The sequence below is a fragment of the Misgurnus anguillicaudatus genome, chromosome 6 (genome assembly GCF_027580225.2).
Source record: "Misgurnus anguillicaudatus chromosome 6, ASM2758022v2, whole genome shotgun sequence".
Lineage (NCBI taxonomy): Eukaryota > Metazoa > Chordata > Actinopteri > Cypriniformes > Cobitidae > Misgurnus > Misgurnus anguillicaudatus.
Genome location: NC_073342.2, coordinates 1,038,340 through 1,057,199, shown reverse-complemented (window position 1 = coordinate 1,057,199; position 18,860 = coordinate 1,038,340). Strand labels below are relative to the sequence as shown.

General features: G+C 39.4%; 1 protein-coding gene across 1 annotated transcript in view; it reads left to right on the top strand.

The window, feature by feature from the left end:
• Positions 1-18,454, top strand: part of LOC129434267 (zinc finger C3H1 domain-containing protein) — a 29,797-nt gene extending 11,343 nt beyond the window's left edge. Inside the window, exons 11-35 of the mRNA XM_055193196.2 lie at positions 2,317-2,417; positions 3,123-3,221; positions 4,076-4,250; positions 4,415-4,546; positions 4,632-5,195; positions 5,467-5,576; positions 5,663-5,794; positions 5,870-5,991; positions 6,067-6,168; positions 6,253-6,375; positions 9,803-9,980; positions 10,399-10,585; positions 10,696-10,884; positions 11,103-11,340; positions 11,428-11,533; positions 11,611-11,809; positions 11,899-11,993; positions 15,595-15,702; positions 15,780-15,884; positions 16,049-16,214; positions 16,613-16,713; positions 16,858-16,959; positions 17,141-17,180; positions 17,429-17,491; positions 17,581-18,454. Coding sequence (XP_055049171.1) covers positions 2,317-2,417; positions 3,123-3,221; positions 4,076-4,250; positions 4,415-4,546; positions 4,632-5,195; positions 5,467-5,576; positions 5,663-5,794; positions 5,870-5,991; positions 6,067-6,168; positions 6,253-6,375; positions 9,803-9,980; positions 10,399-10,585; positions 10,696-10,884; positions 11,103-11,340; positions 11,428-11,533; positions 11,611-11,809; positions 11,899-11,993; positions 15,595-15,702; positions 15,780-15,884; positions 16,049-16,214; positions 16,613-16,713; positions 16,858-16,959; positions 17,141-17,180; positions 17,429-17,491; positions 17,581-17,706 — 3,663 coding nt within the window. The 3' untranslated portion in view covers positions 17,707-18,454. The remainder of the gene's footprint in view (positions 1-2,316; positions 2,418-3,122; positions 3,222-4,075; positions 4,251-4,414; positions 4,547-4,631; positions 5,196-5,466; positions 5,577-5,662; positions 5,795-5,869; positions 5,992-6,066; positions 6,169-6,252; positions 6,376-9,802; positions 9,981-10,398; positions 10,586-10,695; positions 10,885-11,102; positions 11,341-11,427; positions 11,534-11,610; positions 11,810-11,898; positions 11,994-15,594; positions 15,703-15,779; positions 15,885-16,048; positions 16,215-16,612; positions 16,714-16,857; positions 16,960-17,140; positions 17,181-17,428; positions 17,492-17,580) is intronic.
• Positions 18,455-18,860: the final 406 nt, after the last annotated feature.

The window sequence follows — 18,860 nt, the reverse complement described above, 5'->3', positions numbered from 1 at the left end:
GTGTAGCCTGTAGTGGAAGCGTTTTGTGCAGCATTTAGTGCAAATATGTTAATCTTCAATGGTGCCTGCTGTGAAGAGCCGTGTCTAGGACCCTATAAAATCCGTTTTGTTTTTTTTTCTAAAATTCCGTTTTGTCCGTTTTAATTTTTGCAAATTCCGTTTTATCCGTTTTAATTTTTGGCAATAATTTTTTTACCGTTTACTGTTATTTTAGTCATAAAAAGAGTGTGCCTTTAATGTTAATGATGGTAAAAACGGGATAACATGATTACTTAATGACTGTAAAACATGCATTTATACACACACACACACACACACACACACACACACTACTCAATGCAATGCATTGTTTAGTGTTGTTGCAGAAGGCTACACGTGTCAAAGCAGTGGTGCCTTCAGAAGTGCCTTAAACACATCAATCCAGCGGAATGCGATCCATATTTTAAACACAATCGCTTGAAATGCATATAACTTTACAAACATACAAAGGGGAGTGATCTGACTTCGGACAGCATGAGGGTGCAGCTCTCTTCACGTGCGAGCAAAAGAGAGACAGAGAGCAGCGCCACGATGCAGATGATTATATTTTAAATGCGAGGGATAGTTCAGTGAGCGGAATGTTGACAAAACTTACAAAATAACAGTTCTCCAGTCACATCAAAGTCATGTGGGAACTGCTCGGAACTGAGTGCTTAGCGTCGATGTTCTTATTTTTTTTGCGGACGAAAGCATAGTCGTGGAGAGCCGCTTCGCATGGTTTCAGTGTTTTGGAGGGGGTCTGAAACGACGGGAGGGGGTGTGTCGCCCAGATTTACTTATGCCAGTCTGCATTTCCCCGAGAAATACGTTCTTCTCCCATACAAAAACAGAATTTTATTCAAAATATGTAAAATTCCGCGAAATTCCGCGTTAACACTAGATTCCTTGTTAATCTGCCAATTCTGTGATTCCGTGATCGCGGAAATTATAGGGCCCTACGTGTCCTTAAAAGGGACAGTTTTTTGGGGTGCACAGGCCAGGCGTGTGGACCAACTCCGCTTCACCTTTGTATCCACCCCCGTTTTGCCGCTTTCCACCACGTCTCCTATTAAAAAGGACTAAACACTCGCGGTTGCTGAAAACCCCATAATGAGTGAGGGAGGTGTCTGCCCTTCACTTCATCTGATTGGTTTAGACCATGGTGTATGTGTGTCTAATGTACATCTGTTGTTGAACCAGAAGAAGACTTTCACTTTCGAGTTGCGGAGACTTTTTTCACTTGAACGGCTGGTCGCACTTGTGCAACCTCAGATTTTTTTAAGTCGCAACATTGAAAAATTAGGTTGCATGTGCAACCAAATTGGTCGCACTTTCAAGCCCTGGTTTAGACCAGTGGTTCTCAAACAGTTAATTCATGACATAAAACAACCATGCTTTTGGTTAGTGGCCTTATTTTTCTGATCTTCAGTTACGCAGAATTTATAATAATTTTGTGTTTCATAAAATGTAATAAAACTGGGGCCATTTGACACCCTCCTTTCCCCCAGTTTGAGAACCGCGAATTTTGACCATTAAAAAATAAATGCTCATCAAAAACAACTGTCATTTCATCTAAATGGGAGAAACAATTTCCACTGTTACCAAGAAGGTATAAGTTTGAATACTATGATCAAAGACAGACTTTTGGTACAAATGGTGGTACTGGTGTCTAAAGTGAGCGGTATGCTTGATAATTTTAAATGTACATATCGTTAAAACAACAATTTGTGTAAATATATTTTGCCCACTTCTAGTTGATTCTTTAGTTTCAACTTAAAATGATAGGCTGTCTGAATCCTAAACAAAGCTTGGAAAGTTATTTCAAAGTTTTTGCAGCTTTTAAATACTAAAACATCTTTAAATTTCATAACAAAATTAATTGAGTCTTCAGGGATGCTCTGAGAATTTTGCCACAGATTAATAAACTTAACTTTAATCTTTAGCCTTGATGAATATTAAGATTATTTGTTATTAACAAAATAAATAAGCCATTATGATATTAAAGTAGTGATATACATGCATTGTTACAGTAATAAAAACTTGAATTTCCCCCTTACTTTAAAACAGATGCTTGTGGTTCATTACTATGTTTATGAAAAACAGCACCTGACGCGTGTGCATGTTGGACGACAGTGTTGTGGGAGCATGTAACGTCACAGACCAAATAATCAATAATGAATTTGAAATTTTTATCGATTTTATGAATTAGTTGTTGCAGCTCTAAAAACATGTCATGTGCTTTTTAAAGTGCAGAGCAAGCAAAACTTCTTGTTTTTTTGTTTGTATTTATTTTTTTAGGCAGCCAAACCAAAGCATTCAGTTTCAGAGAAGGAGAACAACCCAGTGAAGACTGCAGGTGCACTGCCTGAGTTACGGCTGCTCAGAGACGAAATGTCAAGGTACAGCGCTTGTGCCTGTCAATTCTGCTCACATTGCTAGTCACTTTAAACGTTGTTTCAAATCAGCTTTACAGAAAATGATGATAGTGTTGTAAGATTAGTGTTGCTCAGAGATACCCTATGCATTTCCACACTTAAATATTTAAGCACCACCAACATTCAGACTATCACTGGTTGTGATTTTAATTGGTTTAAAAAACAAAAGTGCATCTCAATAAAAAGTAGGAGGTGCTGTTGCCAACGGATGTGTTGCAGTCAGGAAGTGGTTAAAAAGTAGCATGCAAAGTTTGTCAATACACCAGTGTTATGCTGAGGTACAGCCGCCAGTGTCATTATTAAAAATGATTGCTTTAATCAACTTAGGATACACGATTCTTGCTAAAATGTGAATCACATTTTTTCTCTATGGGAAATGAGATTGATTCTCTCACACGATTCTCATTTTTTAGGAAACATCAGGCATCAGTAAAAAAAATTCAAGTTTACTAAAATAATCGATAAAAGAAGTCTCACAGACTGGACTCATCTTATACTCTCATTGTAGCATCTATTAACCTGGTTGTGTATTATAACACTTATGGGTAAATGCAGTCTGTCTACCATCACTTGTACCCTCATACAGCTTCATCACCATACTAGATCTTTATACACTGTGTAAACTCAAAACACTTGATGAACAAAATGTGCTGATGTGATGTTATGTAGATCCGGAAGGCTGGCTACCTCATCTCCAATGGGCTCAGACTCAGAGGTGGACCTCACGACAAGAGCTGCAGATCTTCAGGAGGAATTTAATCGACACATGTAAGTCTGTCTACACTCTCACACACAACACACACACACAATTCAATTAAATTTATTTATATAGCGCTTTTCACAATTGTTAATTGTTTCAAAGCAGCTTTACATGAGAAGATGTAGGGAAAAAAACACAGAATAATCAATAGAAAATATAAGAAGTAGAATACAGCGGCTAAGAATAAACCGTACAAGCGAGCGTAGTAATAATGTAATGTATACAGGAAAGTGCTAAGTTAAGCCAATGTTGGCTGACTCTTCCGGGGATGAAAAAACCCAGGAGAAAAACCCTGTGGGAAAGCTCCTAGGAAGAGAAAAACCCTTGAGAGATACATATAGATTATATATATAAACACAATAGAGATGTTAAACGGGTAAGCGGATTAAACTGGTTCAGCTGGTGGTCGTTGGTCGCGCATCGGCTGGGCATCACGTTCAAGGACAGCCAGTAGATCAGTGGTGTGATGACCTTCACAGCATCAGGAAGGAACTGGGTCTGTTTGTCTCATTGTCCTCGGGGTCGAGGACGAGACAGGGAGAGAGAAACAGAATCCTATTAGCGTAGGGGCCGTTCGCATGTAATGCAAGTGTCATACAGTCTTGTGGTTTAAAATCTGCTCGGTTCCACATAGGCTAACTATTGCGGTATAAGTATATTACCCAGATGAGTTATGTGAATGCTTTGTTCTGGACAAACTAACTATTGCGGGATAGGTACATTTACTTGACATTTTATGTGAATGCTTTGTTAAAGAAGAATGTCTTAAGTTTAGACTTAAAGTGACAAACACACACACACACACACACACACACACAAACAATAAGCGAATCAATGTAAGTATGTGTCGTGTTGCATGCAGAGCGCAGCTGAATAAAGATGAGGCTCTACTGAAGCATCTGCTGCAGCAGGAAATAAAGAAGAGAGAATCGTTGAAAGCAGCCGAAGCCAAAGTCATGCGCCTTAAAGAACAACTGCTGGCCTCGGAGAAAATCGCCAGCGCTAATAGAGTCCTGCTCAAGAAGCTACAGGAACAGGTATGTGTGTGAGATTTCTGTAAGTGTACTAATTAACTCCTTCATGTACTCTATGTGAACACTGAACAATTGTCAAAAGCACTATATAATAAAATGGATTTTTTGGTACATTTACTTTTCTTCTAAAGAAATAACAAGGTACTGTAAACGTGTCTTATTTGTAGGTTCAGAGAGTTCAGTCTCGTGTGACTGCAAAGAAAAATCAGTCTTTAGGACTAGAGATGGATCTCGCTCAACTGCAGGCTGCCGCAGCTCCTTCCTTATTAAAACGACGTAAACCTGTGACCCTTTACTCGGTGAGCACAACCACAGTGTTATTGTGAGAATCATTGATGGAGTTCGCTCTTTCCTGTAAGTTTGAAATTGATGTGTTGTTTGTAGCCGGTGAAGGTCCGCCGTGTGGATTACTCGGATACCCATTACGTCGAGCTCATCGCACAGAAGCAGCGTTTGCAGCAGCTAGAGTCTGAATACGCTCTTAAGATCGAGAAGCTGAAAGAGGCTCAGGCGTTACGCCAGGCCGAGCCACGCCCCGCTGCCTCACAGGCGCCTGCCGCTCTGTTCCCCTTACCGCAGCCCTCACTGCATGACCTCACGCAGGATAAGCTTATCCTCTCCAATGAGGACGCAGAGGCTGAGGAGGACGAGCAGTCGCAGGTTCCCGCCGCAGCGACGCCTACTACCCGCCGGCGATCCTTCCGTGAGTCCGGCTCCTTCACCAAACCCAAACTGTGCCATCTGGAAACGCCTGCCGCATCCCCCATGCCTGTCAAACATGCTAAAGCATCTTCCTGCAGCGCCGGTGGTCTGCCGGAGCTTCTGCTGGGGTTGAACATCGAGGACCTTCGACAGAAATATCAACTGTGTGTCGGACTGTCCGAGGTCCTGCAGAAAGAAATGTGCTCACTCCGCTGTGCCTCTGAACACATAAAGCCTCTTGTGAAGGTAAAGTTATAAATCGCAGACCCAGACTTTTAACTGTAAACAACAACATGTTTATTCTGGCCAAGAGCCGACACCGTGTGTTAGTACAGACATTTATAATTATTTTCATTCAAGGTTTGTAAGGTTATTTTTTATTAAAAAAGCTAAAAAATTAAGTTTTGTTTTTAAGTTGTGATCAATATATTGGCAAAATTTGTGAAACTGCATTATTGTTTGTATAGGAAAGTTAAAAATGTAAGTCATGTTCACATCTTCATTGTGTCTCATTCAGGTCATACAAGTGGATTTTGATCCAGTGGCAGCTTATCAGAGCAAAGTGGAAGCAAAGGCAGAGCCGTTTGGACCGTATCACAGTCCTTTACTTGTCTTCAAGTCATATAGGTTTGATCATCTAAAACAACATTTCCCCTGTCAGTCTCTATGTTTTTATTCCAACTAATAATTAAAATGCACTTGTACACATTCAGGTTCAGCCCGTATTATCGTACCAAAGAGAAGCTATCCTTGCGCTCGGTGACCTACAGCAACGTGATCGAGCCAAAGAAATGTTTCTGTCGATTTGATTTAACCGGCACGTGTAACGATGATGATTGTCAGTGGTACGTCCTGATACATTGTAGTATGTAACCGTATTTGTTATGGGCCGTTTCACTAAAGTGATTTGTTTGTTTCAGGCAACACATGAGAAACTGCACCTTCACAGACAGCCGGTTATTTCAGGACATTCTGTCTTACAGCCTCCCACTGATTGGCTGTGAGGGGACCAGCAGCACCAGTGACATCAGCAGCGCCACAGGTAACGTCACATCCTGTGATCCTTATAGATCAATAATAAATGTCCGTCTGTTAACTCTGACACTGATGTCCACAGAGAAATATATAAAGAAACTGTTTGGTGCCAATAAGGACCGAATGGGAACAGACCAGAAGGCCGTTCTGCTTGTGAGCAAAGTCAATGAAAGTTTGAGGCACAGTGAGTGATCGTGCTGAATTGGTGTATGTATATTTCAGAGGTTTAGTTTGGACTTGAGCTGAACATTGATTTGTTTTCTCTCAGTTCCTCCGTTCACCACATATAAAGCCCAGAGGAGATGGAGGCCTGAAGCCCAGAGAGTGAAGATTGATGGTCAGGAAGAAGAACACCACAATACTGTGGACTTCACTGTTCTGGTCCAACACGGTATGGTAACTCATTCAAATTCTGACCATCTGTTCTAGGGGTGTCAAACTAAATTTCATCCCGGGCCACATCAGTGCCACTGTTGCTCTCAAAGGGCCGGTTGAATTTGTATGACTATATGTATGACGATTACTTAATGACTATAAAAACAGGCATTTATACATAGTTCCATACAAACACACATACATACATGCACTTATACCACGGGTCTGTTGAATGCTGTATTCTGATTGGCTGAGAAATGTTACGTGGGTATGCATTATTTTCTGATAACCGCACACCTAACTTGTCAAATGTCTTAAAAATAGGCACCAGAGCAATGTTTGTGGTAACCGTGGTATAAGACGAATAATTGACTCCGGTCCTTTGAATTATTTGAAAATAATGCAAACCCGCGACTTCGCGTCGTGCCGCATTGCACCTTGGGTGTGCATTATTTTCTTATAATTCAATGTCCCGTCGTCAATTATTCCTTATTTAAACCAGGTGTTACCAACCTTTTTGTGAACACGGACTGCCACAATAGATAAAATAATTTTATAAAACTATTTTTTTGATGTTGTCTACTCCAAACTTTTGTTTTACTTGTTGATATGTTTTATCATTGTTTAAAATGTTAACATACACAAAAGAAGGAAAGCTAATATAAAAATATGTAATAAATAAGTATTAAAATTCATGCTTTTAATTAGGGATGCTCATATCAGTTAATTTTCCCGACCGACAACCGTAGCTTCTAAACCGAACATTTACCGTTAACTACCGTAAACTAAGATTTTAACATGAAATTGTCATTGAGTAAAAATACAGTTGACGGTTGTCTGTGAACTAGTAAAAACAAAACATTTAATTTGAACGTGCAAACAGCAGCGACAGATCAACAACAGAACCAGGATTCATACATTATCAGATATTCACGCAACATTACCTTATTAAAAAGCACACGATCGATCCAGTGGATTAATATCCAAAGGGCAGATTGTCTCCGTTTCATCTACCACAGTGGTCATTTCTAAAGCAGGACGCTTTTCAGAAAGTTTTGGTTTTGCGTCGTCTTTCTCCGTTTGTGCAAAAAGAGCTAGATGTTTATGGTTAGGGTCAGAGGCCATCAGCGAACGTCTGTCCGGATGTGCGTGAGACGGACCGCGTCATCTTGCGCGGATACGCGCGCGTCTCCGTTCAGCTTCCAAACACGCATACAAATGATTACTTTATCAGACCGTCAGGGCAGCAATCATTTGTGTCATTACCAGGACATTCACAAATTAAAGATAGAAAAGTGCCGAAATGTCTGTCAGCTCATGACGACACGCACCATGTATTAACAAATATTTTTTTATTTTAACTGATAATGTTAATCGGTTATAAATTCTTACCTCCGGTTAACGGTTAAACGGTCAATGTGAACATCCCTACTTTTAATAGAATGTGCTGTACCAGGCAACCTACAGACTCTGAGCGGGCAACCTGGTAAAATAGACGTGTTCTCTCTGCTTGCTTTATCTCCTGTTATTATCAATTACATTAAAGGTATAGCGGAAGGTCCATTAAACATATCCTTCTAGACTGTATTACATTTGCCCCTGTGAGAAACCTTTTTTACTCTGTTGATACTTTTGAAAAGGTTTTTAGTCAATTTAATCCAAACATGGTTTTAAAGTGGCCATCTTATGACTGCTTTTCCACAAGTTTCTCGTCAGAAAAGCCGGGGCGGTAAGGCCCGGTCTCGGTTAGTTTGGCAAAAAAATTTTAGTTTGGCAAAGCACTGTTACATAGTTCTTGTAGAATTTTAAAATAAACCCGTTAAATATTTTTTTTACTTTCGAAACCACGCTCTAAACTATCTAGCCTGCAAAAATATCTATATAGCCTACTGTTTACAAACAATTTTACCATCACTATACATTTAAAAGGTATAATTTACGGGATTAGCATCAATGTATGATCTCTGTTTTGAGATACAGATGCTCTAGCATCATAAATGTAGTATTTTGTGACAGAAGATGACAACATGCAAAATATAACGTGACTTCTTACCTATTGTGTTGATACAACGATCGTGAATCGAATCCAGTCTGGTTCAGATGTGTGAATGATCCATGAAAATCCAATAAAATACATACAATGACCATTTTTGTCCACAAATGCGTATAATCCGTGAAATTCAAACTGAATGTGACGAAACGGCTAGTTACGTAACAACGGAGCTGAGTTTGAACTCGTGAAATCAGAGACTCAAGGCAGAGGACATTCAGAAACCTGTATCTCACTCAAAACAGCATGGATGGATTTTTTTCGAAGTTTGTATGCGTGTGGGAGCATCAGAGACACAAAATAACACCCCAAAACCCAGAAAAAGTGAGTTTTTCATAATATGGGCACTTTAAGATTTCTAGAGGAAATACATTTTAAACATCTTTTTTAATCTTCCTTTAATTATACTTTATGCTCCCCATGAATATAGCCTTAGAAGCTGGTATGGCGTTTTAGAAAGAAAGAAAGTTTAGCGGAAGATTTTCCAGAATTTTAGAAAAGAACCGCCCTCTCCACTTGCTCACGAGAAGGACGTGTGCACGAGGTAGCATGCACGAGCCTAGTTCTTGTTCACGCTCTGTTTACAAGTTGCTGTCAGCTTGACTCATACATTGAGATGTTTACCGTGTATGCGCGGTTCATGCCAGGGCTAGCATCATAGCTTACATCAACTTTTACTAGCAGTGATTTTAAATGCAGGTTTCCCATGGGTCCTTGAAATCCTTGAAAGTTTGTGAATCTGGGGGAAAAAATTCAAGGCCCTGGGAAGTTTTTGAAAATATACATACATAGATACAGGTCATTAAAAGTGCTTGAATCTAATTTATGCAAGAAGTTTTCTGGAAAAAAATCCATATTATTCCCTGTGTAGTGTAGGATAATATCATAAAAAATGCTTATATGCTTATATATTCGCGATAAAGACAAAATCACGTGGAAACAGTAAGGGCGCCAACACGATAGGATAGATGTGTTTGATTAAAACCAGATGGGTATTTTCTATCTCTCTTCACAGTACCACAGTTACATACATACATGGGCCTACATAATTATTGCATTTTTGTGGAAAGGTTATTCATTTTTGCCACTCATTCATTCATTTCTGTACTCATTCATTGACAGAGTGCACTTTATTTTGTGACAAATTAATCAAAATATTTAATGAATGGTGTTAAAATGTTTTTCCAATGAAGTATCACTAGAATTTTTTCAAATAAAATTATTTTCTGTTGAAAAACAGATTTTTTCCACAAAATCTCTTTTTTTCCCAAAAATAAATCTGGAAAATGAGGGGGTCGTCTTATATTCAGGGTCGTCTTATATTCGGGTATATACGGTATTTTTTCCACTTACATGCACATCATTTTCAAGGTATGTGTTTTTTGTTTGTCAGATGGTGGCGTTCAGGAATGGTGGCCATCAGCTGATGTATGCGTCACGCAGGATGATAAGCGATACTTTGACAGTGAGACAGATGACATTAGTAATCTGGAGACCAGCGTGCTGGAAAGTCCAAATGATGTGCAGCTGTGGATCAAACTGGCCTTCAAATACCTCAACCAGAAAGACATGTAAGCCACCAAAGTGCTTGATCACTTCTAAAATGAGGATGTTTTTAATCATCTGATTTCCCTTATTAAATCTTATTGCACATATTTAAATTAAACAAGATCTATCAGACTGGAAAACATTTTTCTGTTCCATTTTTCTTTTTGTATAATTGCACTCACAGAAGGTTTACACCATTTATGTCATTCAGTGTTCAGGTCAAGTTTGTGTAACGTCATCATGTACACAAATAACTTTTATTTTTAAAACTTTTAAAACACATTTATTCATGCATTCATACACATACGATTGGTTTGATATACTGGTAATACTGGTACTTTCTAACACATCACATTCTGACTGTATTTTTAACGCTGGGATTGCCCCTCAGCCTAAGAGATCATATTTTAAAATACTAACAAATCTTCTCTGTGTCTGTAGCTCGGTTTCAGAGTCTCTGGATGCGGCGTTAAACACGCTGTCTCGTGCTCTGGAAGATAACCGTGAAGATGGCGAGGTGTGGTGTCACTATCTGACACTCTTTTCACGGCGAGGTAGCAGAGAGGAACTTCAGGAGATGTGTGAGATGGCTGTAGAGCATGCGCCGCACTATAACGTCTGGTGGACAGTGAGTTTAATACGAACTCCGGTCTGATTTGTGACCGTGAGTTTGTGGAGATGTAACTAATATTTTTTTTTACATTCGGACATTTGGGTTGATTGTGGATTGTCTTTCAGTATATGAGTGTAGAGAGCGGTTTTGAAGGTAAAGACTATGTGTGCGGCCGTCTACTTGCACACCTGCTGAAGACGTCACATGATGGCGGATCAGATCTGAACTCGTTTCAGCTGTTGGAGACGCTGATGTTCAGAGTTCAGCTCAGTGTGTTTACGGGACGCACACACAACGCTCTTCACATACTAAAGGTTTGCCAGTCTGAAGTGTTGAATTTAATATATTAATAATAGAAAATATATGTCTTATTACCTGCTTTGCTCTGGATAAAATCCAGATTTAGTCAAAACAGGATGAACTTTCCTATCACTGCTACTGATACAAGCAAAATATAAAGTGAGTTGAACAGTCTTTTATTTATTTTTTTATCACTAACTAATGTAATCCAATGTTGATTTGTTTTTACTAGAATGCGCTGAATTCAGACTCCAGGCCGATCATTTCAGATCATTTAACGGTAGCGCACCGTTGTTTGTTGTGGTTGTCATATATCTACATGACTGAATTCAGACACTTGCCATCGTGTCTGTATGATCCTGCTATCTCCAATCCCTCGCGAATCGTGTGCACGGATACGTTCCTCATTCCCTGGAGAGAGGGCCGAGACATCCACATACCCACTGACACCATCATCAGTCTCTTTCAAGGTGAAGTACTTTTGTCCTATATTTACACACATGAAGTGTCATATGTTGTTGTTTTGTATTCAGACAGTTGATTTTTGTCCTTTGTAGATGCTTTGATCCACTGCACAGATGAGAGTTTATCATCCAGTGAGCAGATTCAGGCCTGCTTTCCCCTTCATTCAAACCTCATTCATCTGTACAGACTGTTGGACAGGTACAGACACGTGATGATGATGATGATGATGGCATGGGGTATTGTTTTATTTACTGATACAGGTGATGTGTTTTTAGACATCAGGAGGCTCTTGGACTATGTGAGCGTCTGTTAGCAGTGTGTCCTCTTTATGGCCCCCTGCTGGAGATCACCGGTGAACTGCACGTCTCTTCAGGATCCACAGATAAAGCTGCAGACTTGTGGACGTGTGCTCTTTCTGACAGTCCGTCTAACGCTTATGTATTTTACCAGTTGATCAAGTGTTTATATGCTCAGGTAAGAGCATTCAGTGTTATCTGATTAATGCAGAATCACTTCATGTCCTGTTGTTGTAATAGTGGTTCCTATTTTTTTTGTGTGTGTAGGGAAAATGCAGCACTATGGAAGCGGTTTTTGAGAAGTTTATGTGCACTTTTTGTGAAACTGTATCCGATTCGCTGACATCTCTAGATGTATTACGGTAATATCCTTACTGTTGTCCACACTGTTGTGTTAAACGTGTAAACACCTAGTGGTTATACTACGGTTACCACACCTCAAGACATCGATCACGTGATATGGGATTCGTCCGGTTTTTGTACTTAAATTGCTATTGTGAGTAGGACTATTTCTTCCGCGTCTCATCCAACGGCTCTTTTGCTTGTTCCAAAACATCATTTTAAAACTGGCAATGGAGGCTTGAGCCGTTGATAGACTTCTAATGCAGTTATTAATGAAGTTATTAGAAAGAGAGAGAAAGAAAGAGTAGGGCTGGGTACCGAACGTCGATAATTTTATGGTATTGAAAGAAAAACTCTGATACTTTGAGTAACTTTGAATAAACTACTTTTAATAAAAATTATTTATCTTTTGAGTGATGAGGGGTTTCAATTTAAAGCACGCGCGCAGCCTAGGGGCGCAGTTCCGCCGGACACGTTCCGAACATGTTTTCGGGTTCGTTCTCCAGAAGTCGCGTTGCTCGACCGCATACGTCATCAAGGTTTAATATTTCGTGTTTAATTTCAGAAAAGCAACCGTTACATTTCAAGGTAAGAATGAAACTACAATGATTGTATGTCTTTAAAGAAATAAATCTTACTTTTCTAACGTATTTTAACTGAAGTGTGAGAACCTCGATGATGTGTGCGGTCGAGCAGCGCGACTTCCGGAGAGCGCACCCGAAAACGTGTTTGGGACGTGTCCGGCAGAACTGGCACGAATGGCCACCCTAGCGCACCCTGTGTCTCTGCTTGTTACTCGTGCCAGGTTCCGCATGGCAAGACTTCGCACACGCGTCTCCCACAACCGTCCCACTCTTGACAAGGTATTTAAACTTGACCCACGCGCGCAGCTTGTGTCTCTCAATGCTTATGAAATACTTGCGCCTGTCTCTCCGCATCGCAAAGCCTTCATGCCCTCATCTCCCAACATGGACGATGTGTTTAAACCTATTTTTTTACAGTCTATGGTTTAAAGTTGACGCACCCGTGCAGCCCAACACTGCTTACAAAGCCTGGCTTGTTATTTAAAACAAACTAAAATTACATTTAACTAATTTCACTTGAATGAAATGACATTGAACGCATTTTCAACTCATTTTAAAAATCCAAATGTATTTAATATTTTGATAATTATGAAGTTGAGTATTGTTTACAAAAAACAAACATGCATACAAATCTTCCCAGTAAAACTCAGTCCCCCATTTAAATATTTTACCTTTTTGTCAAAGTTGCAGCTATAATGAACCCACTTATTTTAATACTGTTAGTCCAAGCTAAATACCATTTAACATTTCATAAAATAAAGCAGTGTTAATTATATTCTTAATTTCTTTATTTTTGTTTCCTTATTTTCATTAAAAAAAACTGATAAGTGTGTCTGCTGGCGCACTCCTATCCAAAAAGCACAACCAGTTTTATTAATAATGTTAACCTGAGTGAGAAGTGTTACCAGAATTAGTTTTAATGAAGGTGAAAAATAAAAGTTTTGTGTTTAATGTATTTTTGTTAATGTTTCAATGGATTTTAAAACATATGGTATCGGAAATAGTATCGCTAGGAACTGGTATCGAAACTGAGGTATCGAAATTGGCACCGGACCGAAAGATTTTAAACAATACCCAGCCCTAAGAAAGAGAGAGAGATTGTGATTGTGTAAATGAGGCTACCTCTGTGCGTCTCTAAACAGCGCTGTTATTGCCTCAGAAAATTGTCTGTCATGTTGTTTTTGTTCGTCCTGTATTACAGTTAACTATACGAAGTATTATAGAACTGTAATTCTGCATTTACACCAGCCACGGTAGAGGCGGCAAGCGCGGGTGATTTACATGTTAAGTCAATGCAAAGACGCGATTAGGCATCCTGCTGTAGTAGTGACGTGATTACAGGAAGCGAGCGGAGTCTCGGAAGCCCCTCCCATGACGCAAATTTCTGTGTGAATGTCTTGATTTCACGTGCGGCTTTCACGTGTGAATGAAGCAAGTAAACTCAAATGTTCAAGTGCCCAACTACGCGCGAATAGCGCGTTTTTGCCGCCTCTACCGCGGCTGGTGTAAACGCAACATAATGCGGTCAAGATAGCTGCCTGGAACTACGTTCGCCGTGTGTCCCCCCCAAAAAAATTTCACACCTCAGATCGTTCATCAGCCAATCAGATTCAGGCATTCAACGGACCCGTGGTATAATCCACATTATACCACGGGTCTGTTGAATGCTTTATTCTGATTGGTTCATGGTTGTTGATTCTTTTCTGTAAGAAAAGACACACCTTACCTGTCAAATGTCTTAAAATAACCACCAGAGCAATGTTTGTGGTAACCAAGCGTGCCGCACAAGCCCTGAAAAGTGAAGCCAAAACGTCTCATCGCCCCCCAGTGACTGGTCCCAGTATAGGTCATAAACCCCGCCTCCCCATGTTATTCAATGGAACTTGAGACCAACTAAAAACTATCTTTTTTCCGAAGCTGGTTTCTGTCATTTACTGTAGTTTTTATCACGCTGATGTAAATTCAAATGTTTGTTTTTAAAACAAGTTTGTGTTCAGTTAGTTATTTAATGATATGAAAACGGTGGTGTCACGTCATGATTGACAGCTGTGATATCGTGTGATATGCGCATTCTGCGAGAGCAAGGGCGGGGTCTTGCTTTTGCGGCTTTACTTCCTGCTCACTACTGCGCAGGACTGGTCCCGAAATGGCTACTGCGCAGACTCAAGACCCAAGATGTCAGCGCCATATAGGTACACTGACGGTTTCACTTTTCACCAATGGAAGAGAGCGAACGGGTGTCGTCCTTCTTTTTTTACAGTCTATGGTGGTAACCGTGGTATAAGAGGAATAATTGACTCCAGTCCTTTTAATTATTTGAAAATAATGCACACCCACAATGTAACACTGTTTCACGTCGTGCCGCATTACCACCTTGCGGGTGTGCATTATTTTCACAAATTAAACAGCCTGTCTTCAATGCATATCACACAGTATGAAGGGTTAATTGGGTAACACTGGCAAAAGTTTGTTTGCTTTCGATCAGCTTAAGCTGAGGGATGGGACGCTATGAAAATTTCATATCATGATTATAGTGACCAAAGTTATCACAGTTATCAATATTATCATGGTTTTGTTGAAATGAGAGGAAAATGTTCAAAAAGTTTTATTTTTGAAAATCACAATTTAATATTTCACGTCCCTGAAATTTTTTCTGTTGTAAAAAATAAACAAATCTGTCTAGTAAGTTTACCGTAAATTAATACAATACATTATCCTTTAAATGCCTTTTTGTGCAAAAAAAACGTGTTGCATGTGCGTGCCTGCGTCAAACTGATTCGGGCTGGACAGGATTTACCGCAAGTATTCAAATTCACGGTAATCAAACACGGTTGATACGAATGATAATTAAAATATTAAATGAAAATACTAATCGTCAGGACATTTTATTGTGGTTAACCGTGAAACCGGTAATCGTCCCATCCCTAGCTGTCGTGTTTGCTCCTCTTGATAGAATAGACTCGAAATCATTTCACACTTATTTCACTAATAATTAAATGTCAGGTTTATATTTTAAATAATATTTAATTTTTTTTAGCCATATTCTTGGCTTTCCCGCTGAAGATTTACTGAGAGTGCCAACCCTTAAAGAAGATGTACAGGATGAGATAAGAGATCAGCTTCCACACCTTCATCTCATTCACTGGTGAGTCTGCTATCTGATCAGGTGTTCACCTGTACATCTGTCCTGATCTAACACTGATTCTTCATTTGAATTCACTGTTTTTGGCAGTCCATGTACGGCAGCGTGAGAGAGGCCATTGATGCATTTGAAAATGCTTTGGGAACTGTTACAAAACTGGAGTTCATTCACAAACTTTGGCTAGAGTAAGTCTGATTTACTGGCAAAGTTTTTCAGTTACTATTTTAGCATGATGCTTTTTAAAATTGATTAAATTGCAAAGGACCAAACATTACAGATGCTTTGCTGGCTGGTACAAAATATTTCACCCATAGATGTTTGTCCCTGAAGAGCTTGTGTTTTTCTCCAGTTATCTCTCCTTTAGCAGCAGTAAGGTGTTAGGGCAGCAGCCCAGTGTTCGTGAGTTGAAGATGTTTACAGGTCTGGTGCATCGATGTCTGGAGACGGTGCCAGTCAGACTCACCCTGCCCTTCAGTAACTCACGCTATTGGAGCAGCTACAGCTTCCATAACAAGGTACATCCTCTGTGGCAGTATTGTTTTGATTTAGTCTAACCCATTTATTCAGTGAGTTTTCTGTGGTTAAAGAAAGTAGTCATCCACTCTGTCATGGTATGAATCTAGCCTGCTATATGCGGGTACTGTTTGCTCAATGTTTGACAAGAAACAGCACTGCTTAGATGCAAACATGCTTCAAGAAACTCCAACTCAACCTTTCAAGGTATACATTTATGTATGTGTATATATTTGACTTGGTAAAATGTCATGCCTGGTACATTTAGGCCATTTTAGCTTCTCTGGCTGGTCTTTTATAGCCTCTGTACTGTGTTGTAATTTGTGCTGCATAAATTCTTATGTTTTCTGGGTGTATGTTTGGTTTGTTTTTTTCGAAGCTCTTCTTGTCTGCATTACAGATCGTATCCTTCTATTTGGGTTGTTTTCCTCAATCTCAACATTCTCTTGTTCTGGAAAGACTTCAGTATATCATGCCAAACAATGTTGAGCTGGCCATAAGGTACCTACAGATGTCCATCCTTTACATTCTGACGGCTTATAGCAGTTTGTCTTTACAGTGGATAAATGTTCATAGGTTGCACTGAACACAAGTCGGCTGGTTAAGTCATGTTAATAAGTGTAAGTGTGGATTATTGTCGTGTAGGTCGCTCCAGCAGGAATGGCGAGATGGAAACATTGAGCATTTTAAGTTACAGAGCAGACTGTTGTGCAGTAGCATCTCGACGTGTCTGGCCTTCTGGAAAATGTAAGTATGAGATTCAGATTATTCTGCATGTTGTCTCTTGCTGTACTGTTGATCATATTCCATATGTTTGACAGGGATTAACTAGTAAATGAGTTTTTTTTGTTCTCTGTGCATGCAATGATTTGCGCAGTCCAGAAATGTCCCAGTGAATTATTTTCATTATTCATGTATTTTTTGTCAGAGCAATCGGCGTTGAGAAGGAGCAAAGGCACAGAGCTGAGGTGAGTGAAAGGGTTAAAGGTCAGGCCGATCCATTTCCAGTGAACCATGTGCCATTTCATATCGTTGAATCTATTGTTTTTTTCTGCAGGGTATGCTCAGTGCACGAATCTGTAAGGGTTTAAGCAGCATACCTCACATGAAGTGTGTCTGCTTTTGTCTTTGGGGAATGTTAAGATTTGATGAGAATAAACTGACCGTGGGCTTTTGCTCTTTTGTGTTTTGTGCTTTTTTTTTGCTACATCTGCAGGTCCAGCGACTTTATCAGTCTGCACTGCAGAAACTGCCCCTGTCAGCTGATCTATGGACAGATGTAAATAACCTTTTTAACACGCATTCGTGCATGCATTTGTCTTACACAGAGAGGGACTCTGTCTGATCACATGGGTTTTGTCTTTGCAGTGTTTGCTGTTTGAGGCGGCTGAAGGAGGTAAAACTGACATATTGAAAAAAATCATTGACAAGTGCCAAGAGGTGGGAGTGAGTCTAAATGAGCCGCTAGGGTTAGAGCCGAACCAAACAGAGTGACACCATCATCACACCATTCCCACTAAATCACCCCAAACTCCCACTGACATTTAGATGTGTCTTAGCTTAGACTTGACTGTGACATCATACTCAGTATTTCCAGCAGAAAGGCACGACTCAGTCCAGCATGTGGCATCTTTTGTCATCATGTACGTAAGTATGAATCTGCTGATGATAATTTTGTTCGTACACTAACGCTTTTAATTTGATTTGTTTCTTTAACGTCACATCATACTTGATGGACTGTGACCGGTTTTAAGGTGGCTTCCTTCGCAAAGTACTTGTTCACATGGCGTCTTAACCATGTGTCATCAAGGAAGATTAACTCCATTTGAGAGTTTAAGGGCTCAGAACAAACTTGTTTTTTTATTTTTCAATCGTGGATTGAATGGCTGTTAGAAGTTTTCTGTTTTGCTCGCCGATCTCGGTGGTTTGATGGAAACTTCTCTACAGACTGCCAGATGTTGCAGACGCTCAGCGTGTCTGTAGTTAAGGACTACGCCAGCACATTGTTAAACTATTTATGTTAAACTTGTTTTTCTTTCATGAACTTTCAAAATCCATGCTTGTATGTTTGTGTGTGTATATATGCATGTATGTATACGTGTGTATGTGTATATGTATATATTTACACGCACACTCACACATTGATGAACATATTCGACAGGAGTGATAATCTTGCAACTGTTTTTCCTTTCAATTTATAATTGAACAATATTTCTATTAAATTATTTTGTACAATACAAAAGAGTTGTGTTTTCTTTTTAAATGACTCATTTTCAAACATGCATAAATCATTTTCTTCCATAAACCCTGTTTAGTTTCTCCTAAATGTTACTGCACAAACGACGTATAGCACATTACTCTCCTACATTTGATGAAATATACAAAGATCTAATGTATTCTCTTTTTTTTGCATTGTTTCAAAGCTGCTTTTTTAGGAAATGCATTATAATCAAAGAAACACTGCTAGTAGAAATAAGAGGAATACTGCAGGTCTTCCAGAAGATATACATTAATAATAATATCTGTATCAATAAGTCTATTCATATGACTCTAATATTCATAAACACATTTATACATATTCACTGTTATGTGTGTCAGATTTTCTCTTACACTACCAGTAATAACTGTATAAATAGAGAGTATTATAT